This window comes from Meleagris gallopavo, chromosome 1 (genome assembly GCF_905368555.1).
Source record: "Meleagris gallopavo chromosome 1, MGAL_WU_HG_1.1, whole genome shotgun sequence".
Lineage (NCBI taxonomy): Eukaryota > Metazoa > Chordata > Aves > Galliformes > Phasianidae > Meleagris > Meleagris gallopavo.
In genome coordinates, this window is record NC_139404.1 from 103,071,837 (window position 1) to 103,079,159 (window position 7,323).

The following is a 7,323-nucleotide window of genomic DNA, read 5'->3' on the forward strand; positions in this document are numbered from 1 at the left end:
GTGGTGTTATTTCAAGCACAACACAGGCAGAGAGGAATAAATGTTCTGTCTGGCATGGCTACAGTCTGTAAAGACAAGGGGGAAGGCATCAGGCTGACCAGGAGGTGTAGCACAAGGAAAGTGATGGCTAATCCAGATCCAGAAAGTGTTGTTTCATTCTGTGTAAGAATTAGCTGGCTAAGGGAAAAGCAGTTGGAGGAAATAAGGGATGTTTGGAGAGAAGGCTGGGGAAAAATGAGTCTATGATAGTACACCTAAAGGAAGAAGGCAGTGAGAAGCTCCCAGAGATGTCCCTGGTTCTCTCTCTCCCATGTCACCTCACAGCTTCTGTAATAAAACTTAAAATGTGAACATCTTCCTGAAGGTCTTCATTCTGATTCTGCGACTTCTGAAAGTTCAAAGATTAATGGTCCCAGCAGTGCCAAACACCATCCGTGCAGAGGGTCTGATTCTGTCTGAGGTGGCAGTGATCAAGAAGAGTTCTGCCTTATTATTTTCCTTTTATGTGTCTTAACATGTTTCCTGAGTTGTTTAGTGGATAAAAAAAAATGTCTTCTGCATTCTTTCCCTCTGTTACACATGCATACACATTACTTTCCATCACACAGATGCCCCTCTAAAAAAATAACCCCAAAGCAGTCAAATCCAAAGTCCTTCTGCTCTCAGATTCACTTTTAAAACCACATGACACACATTTCCTCAAGAGAGGTGGGAGATTCTTGAAGTCTTTGAGTGACAGCATAATACAAGCCACAAATTTTGATGTCTGGGTTTCAGTAATATCAGACTTTGGGCTCCCTCTTGAATGTTACACAATCTGGTGATTCCTGCTGAAAAAGATACAATGAATTTCAACTGTAGAACAATCAGATCCACTACTGATGTGGGTGGTAAGTCTTAATGCTCAGCTTGCGCTCATCCACAAGTGCAGTCATGGAATCACAGAATCACTAAGGTTAGAAGACCACTAAGATGATTCAGTCCAACCATCAACCCATGCCTGTGACCACACTAAACATATCCCCAATGCCACATCCACACGGCTCTTGAACACCTCCAGGGACGGTGACTGCACCACCTCCCTGGGCAGCCTGTGCCACTGCCTCACTGCTCTTGCTGAGAAGAAATTCTTCCTAATATCCAATCTTAACCTCCCTGGCACAACTTGAGACTGTTACTTTTGATCCTATTATTGTTACGTGGGAGAAGAGGCCGCTGAATTACAGAATCATACACACACAGAATCAGAGCTCGGGGATGTGCAGCAAAGGCCGTGTTCCTCGGGATATTGTGCAGGCAGAAGATGAATGACTCCAAGAGTTTAAACTACGTTAAAGTCCTTCAGATCACCTTTGGAAATGCTAGAAGAAGTGCAGTAAACAGAAATCAAAGACCTTTTTTGTGTGTGTTTAAATGGGCAGACAAATTTCAAATCTGAAAGATCATAAATCTGTGTGTATTTGCTTGAACAAGGTATCCTAGCACAAAAGCCCTCTGAAGACAGGCCTGATTTTCTGATCATGTCAAACAGATCAGAGGAAAATATGACTTGAAAGACACAGTTATTTTGAGTAGTCAGGATAAATTCTTTGTAAATATTTTGTTTTTAATCCAGCTTCAGTAAGTGTATCTCTGGGGGGTTTAGGACATTTGAATTTCCTTCAGTAAACCAGATTGTTCTTGTTTGTTTTACAACCTAAAGGACAAAAAACTCAGAAAACAAGAAAAGAAAGGGGAAATTCTTCACCGTCAGCTCCCAAAGAAAACTGAGAAAAGTCCAGTTTCATATAGACAGCCTTCTTCCTGTCTTATCTCACAGATACAGAACACCAAGGCTCTGCTGAGGGACCGAAAAGCTGCCAAGGCTGGAGGTGCTGAGAAAGGTCAGTAGGAGAAGTGTTGGTCTGTCTATGGGGCATAAGCCCTCCTGTGACTGTGCTAGCATGGGCCTGTGTAGTGTCAATGTCTTGTGTGGTGTATGGTTGTGTGTAAATAGTGCTCGTGTTTGCTGCCTGCTCTGGATGTGGTTATGTGAAAGAGGATGGAATTGTGTAATCAGACATTGAACATAACATCCTGGGGAAACCATGGCAGCTGGCACATTGGCACTTTGAAAGCATCAACAGTCACCCTATATCAGTGCTGGTCTCTGGGGAGAAGCAGTGGCAGCAGTTGATGGTGGAGAAAGGGGAGGTGGGCAGGCAAGAGGAAATGCAGCGGGGACTGCTGACCACTGGCAGTGAAAGGAAGAGGAAGAGCATTAACAGAAAAGGGAAAAGATGAGACAGCCACTGGGGAGAAAAGCATTCCTGATGTAGGGGAGGAGGTGGCCTAGGGAGGGCTGAGTGGGACCTGCTCCAAGGATGGCAGGGTTAAGGAGGTGCGGAGAAGAGAAGCCAGTGGGGAAAACAGGGAGCGTGTGGCTAGGGAAATGCAGTGGGGAGCAGGAGGGGGCCTTGCTGTTGATCAAGGGAGGTAACTATAGAGCCATGCAGAGAAAAATGGTGACTTGAGATGCTGAATATGGTGCTAGGAGGTTGTTTAGAGGCACAGGGGACAATAAGCAGTTGATTTTTTCTACTTGCTTTTTTGAACTGAAATCCGAAAATCATTCAGATCTCAACTAAAGTATATCTCTGCTTATGGAAATTGTGTTTGACACTTGTTTCCTCAAGTGGTCAAGTAATTTTGGCCACTTTTGGAAATAAATAAGTCAGATTAAACCCGATCTGCTTTTCCCAAGCAACTCTCAGTGCAAGTGATTTCATCCCATACATCCATTTAGACCTCAAACTCTTCCAAGACCATCCCTTTGGAAAGAAGTACACGTGAGATTTGTGGCTATTACCTGATGTCCAAAGTCTTGCATTATTTTCTATCTCTTTTAGATAGTTTGAAACCAGGAGAAGTCACAGACAGAGATAAGCTGCCAGTCCACTCTTCTTTCAATTAGGATTATTCTAACAAAGCAGGCTGCTTGGCTAGCGTTTCCTAAACGCAGCAAAATGTACTTTTTTTCTTGCAACTAGCTTGGCGTGAGTGAGTGCCAACATTCTGTAGAAACTGAACAGATCTTCTCCATGGGCTGTTTTGTATTATTGGGCCAAATCCTGAAAAGATTGTTCCATTTATATTCAGTCCTTGTTCGGGGAAGATTGTCGCTGAAGTCAGTGCAGCAAATCTGTTCCAACTGTAACAGCCTGAATCTGGCCAATGCAGTTACTCCATATTTACATGTATGAAACCAAGAACAGATTTTATTCCAAAACGCAAGTAGAGACATTAGGAATTAACTCCCTGTTGTCCCCTATATTTGTAGGCCTGTCAGGGAGTTCAGTATGCAGACGCATCTAAAACTACGCAAACAAATGTGAGCTTTCTCAGACATTGCCTTAGAGGATATGATTAATACAAACAGCTGAAAACATCCATGGTTTCCTATTTCATGTCCTTCTCTTACTCACTTTAAATGCTCTTCCTGAATTTGAGGAAGGCGGCAGATAAGTTACTCGTGATCAGCAGTGTAAATATCAAATAGGGGTCAAGAAATCAGGTTCTTTGATGTTGTGTTGTGTGCATCCCCAGGACCATTTGGTTGAGCTGGTACATGTGTCATGCTGTTATGCAGTCTGTGAAAAATTGTCTGCCATGAGGTAGAGAAAGTGATGCTATTGAATGCCATTTGCTCTTCTGGTTCCTTTTCTGGTTGCTTTCAGACTCCACCAGTGGGCTGAGCCCCTTCCACGAGCCTTTGGCGACCAAGGCCGGCTGCATCACCTCCAGCTCCCTGGAGTACCTTGAGGCCCAGCAGCCACTGCCCAGGACCCCCCGGCTCCTGAAGAGGCAGGAGTCCCCACAGCAGGAGCCAGTGCGGGGCGGGGGCCGGGCCAAGGACTCTCCCCTCATCCTGAACATTGTGCACTCCTTCGAGTCCGTTGACAGAGAGGACCAAACAGACCAGGTCTCCCCCTCCCACCAGTACAAGATTTTAGGCTCACCGATGAATTTTCCTTCCAAAAGCTCGAGTGAAAGGACACTGTCCCCGCTTTTTCAGCCAGGAAGTACATCCCCCATCCACCCCAACCAGGTCTCTTTTACATACGAGGAAAAAGCATATCCCACCAAGGAAGAAGCTGTGTCCCCTACTCAGCTGGTTTCCAACAACCCGTTGGGCAGCCCCAACTGTGTTAAAAGCAGGGGCAGGTTCCCCATGATGGGGATCGGACAGATGCTGCGGAAGAGGAACCAGGCGATGCAGTCGGTGGGCGACAAACCGCTGGAAGCACGGATGCCTCAGCTGCAACAGATGAGCCCCACGCAGATCACATTCAGTGCAGATGCTGTCAGCGGCCAGTGTTAGTCTGGCAGGCCAGGATTTGTATTTCTGTTGTCTGTGACCCAGCCTTTTTTATTTTTAAAAAGAAGGGAAAGCCACAGGCATGTCACCATCTCTACATAACACAGTGCAGTGGTCCAATGTAGAAAATCAGAGGTCCACTTGTAAGGAAGGGGTTGTCCTATGTATTAAAGTGAAAAGAAGAGTGCTCTGCTTGTGGTGTTAAGAAATATTAGCATTAGGCATCAGACTGTACAGTAAAACATGTCTTGAAAAAGCCATGTCAATATGTATTTTCACTGCTCAAAGTTTTGTACTGTAGTAAAGTTAATTGGAAGAGTAACGAGCATTACCAGTGTGATTCAGCAAGGTGATCGGCGTGGTGCTGTGAGTGCTGGCCCCAGCTGGGGCCATGGTAAGGCTACCCGTGCTCATTCTGCCTGTGCCAGGCAGTACGCTGTCCTGTTACAGGCATCATTCAAGGGGAAAACCTCCAGATGCAGTTTCCAAAATCAACTTGCTAAAAATCACTGCCAGGGAGATGGAGTTTGTAGAAGCTTGAGTCAAGACATGCACGGTCTAAACATTCAGAAAAGTGGTACTAATGAAAGTCAAACCAGATCTTACTGTTTACTACATAAAGTAGCTAGTAATGGCATCATTTGTTCCTAAGGAAAATGATAATTTAATCATGTCATTCAGAAGGAACATGATTATTCAAAAACAAGGCTCATCACATGACAATTAACTGCACTGAAGGCCTGTTCCTTTCATGTAATGGGTTTACAAGTGGATGCTTTAGTCAGTGATCTCCATTGCCACATGCTGTGTTTAGGCAATCCGGTCACCTCCAACTTTTGTAGCTATACTATTTCCACTCCTGTGTGCAGGTTTGCATTAGCCCCTGTTACAGCTACACAGCACCTGAAGGCTTTTCTGAGAGACTGCAGTGACTTGAAGAGACTCATAAAGGACACACAAACTTGTACCAGTGCCGTTTTATACTACAAGATCGGTTATGTGGTGGTTACCAAAAATTTGGTACTGTTATGAGCTGTGAAGATTAAGTTTCTTAAAAAGCAACATGTTCTGCGTACTGGTCTTGTTTTTCTAAGTAAATGATCTGAGAGGCTGGCAACATTTTTGGTTCTGTTTTTGTGTTCACACCATTTCCTATAAACTAGAAGATTTAGCCAAAGACTACACTTTTGTATTGTGTGTACTGTGCTTGCATATGTGTTTGTGTATATGGGACATCTCAGCAAAGCTCATACTAATCTGGTTCTCCCATAGGCGCCCCATTGCTGCCCACTCACTTCATGTCATTCTGCAAACAAGGTAGCAGAAGCGTTGTCCTGCTACTGGGGCTGCTGGGATAGAGGGAATTTGCATCAGATTGTCATAGAATCACAGAATCACAGAATGGTTTGGGTTCAAGAGGACCTCAAAGCCCACCCAACCCCTTCCATGGGCAGGGCTGCCCCCCACCAGCTCAGGCTGCCCAGGGCTCCATCCAACCTGGCCTTGAGCGCCTCCAGGGATGGGGCAACACAGCCTCTCTGGGAAACTGTGCCAGCACCTCACCACCCTCTGAGGAGAAAATGTCTTCCTCATATCTCACTTAAATTTCCTAAATTTCATCAGGAGGAACCCAAGCCCTTGTTTTTTACCAGTGTTACTGCAAATGATTTGGGATCCCATTTCTTCGATTTCTGTACAAATGTGAGGAGTTTCCTTTCTTTGACAAGCCTTCCATCCGGTTTCATGAGGTGGAGAACGGCCACCAGAGGCAAGTGGAAAGGTCCCTGGCAGAGCCCACAGCTCAGCAGACATTCCCAGTTCTCAGTATAGCTTAAGCCATGCATCAAAATCTGCTGGAAAAAAAAAAAATCACACATTCAGATGATGACAGAACGGATAATTGGACTGTTCAGTATTCTGAGTGCTTGCTGGCAAACCCAGCAGCACGTGACTGCCCAGGGCTCCTTTCTCATCCCCACAGATGGGACCTTCACCACAGCCTCGAAGCTGCCCATCGTTCAGTGCAGGGGTGTCCAAATGCTTCTGACTGTACGGCTCAGTGTGGTGAAGGCACCACTTCAGTTATAAGCCAGCTGTAAAACGACATACGTGGAAATCTCAACATATTAACAAAGGCCTGAAATACGGTGGCTCATTTTTCGATAGAAAAATGCCATCTTCTATTGGTACAGAACACCCGTGTATCCCAGGGGTCCATTGTAGCTCTTCCTTTTGTTTAAAAACATTGAAGTGTTTTCTTTTTCTTCACACCTAGAACATATTTGTGCTGCAGAGCTGGTGAGCAGGAACAATGGCAAAACCGCCTCGTGTGTGCATCAGTCTTGTGCACCCCAACAGATGGCAGGTACTGACTTGAACTACAAACTCAGGTTTATTTGGAACCCAATAAAAGGGGAAGGTAGGAAAGAGACATGTATTTTTGTGAAAACTCGGTAAATATGTGTAAGAATCAGAATGAAAATAGAAATGTTAAATCTTTTATTATATTTATAGAGAATATATGAGTACTACACTGCTAGAACATAAACATGTATCCAGCTTAGACAGTAGCTATGTACAGTCAAACTGCAGTGGCCACATAAGGGACTTCTTGAAATACGGTAGTGGAAATTCCAGGGGAAAAAATGTATTTGTTATCATTATTAAATATATGTACTTTTTGAACAAGATTGCCATGGAGTGCTGACTTTGTTTGCCAGGTCACCGTGTGGCAAGGAACATCTGAGTACAAAACAACTAGCAGAACAGTGAGGTGGTGAGAATTACCACCACCTTTACCTTCACCCAGCAAAGGCTGTTCCTTTGCAAGGGACCAGTGACTTGCCTACAAGCCCTAAAAGGCTGATGGTAGCACAGGGTTGAATTTCCCTTGCTTTACATGAGCGCTTTGCATGTAGTGCATCTTGTCTTTGTTGGTTATCCAAGCTCCTTTGTCACCAGTGCAG

General features: G+C 44.7%; 1 protein-coding gene across 2 annotated transcripts in view; it reads left to right on the forward strand.

The window, feature by feature from the left end:
• HUNK (hormonally up-regulated Neu-associated kinase) overlaps positions 1 to 7,045 on the forward strand; it is a 57,576-nt gene extending 50,531 nt beyond the window's left edge. Inside the window, exons 9-10 of one of the 2 annotated variants that reach the window (XM_085241880.1) lie at positions 1,703 to 1,883; positions 3,717 to 7,045. In XM_085241880.1, the coding sequence (XP_085098006.1) occupies positions 1,703 to 1,883; positions 3,717 to 4,360 (825 nt within the window). In that variant the 3' untranslated portion in view covers positions 4,361 to 7,045. The remainder of the gene's footprint in view (positions 1 to 1,702; positions 1,884 to 3,716) is intronic. The other variant, XM_085241886.1, reaches the window with a different exon arrangement.
• Positions 7,046 to 7,323: the final 278 nt, after the last annotated feature.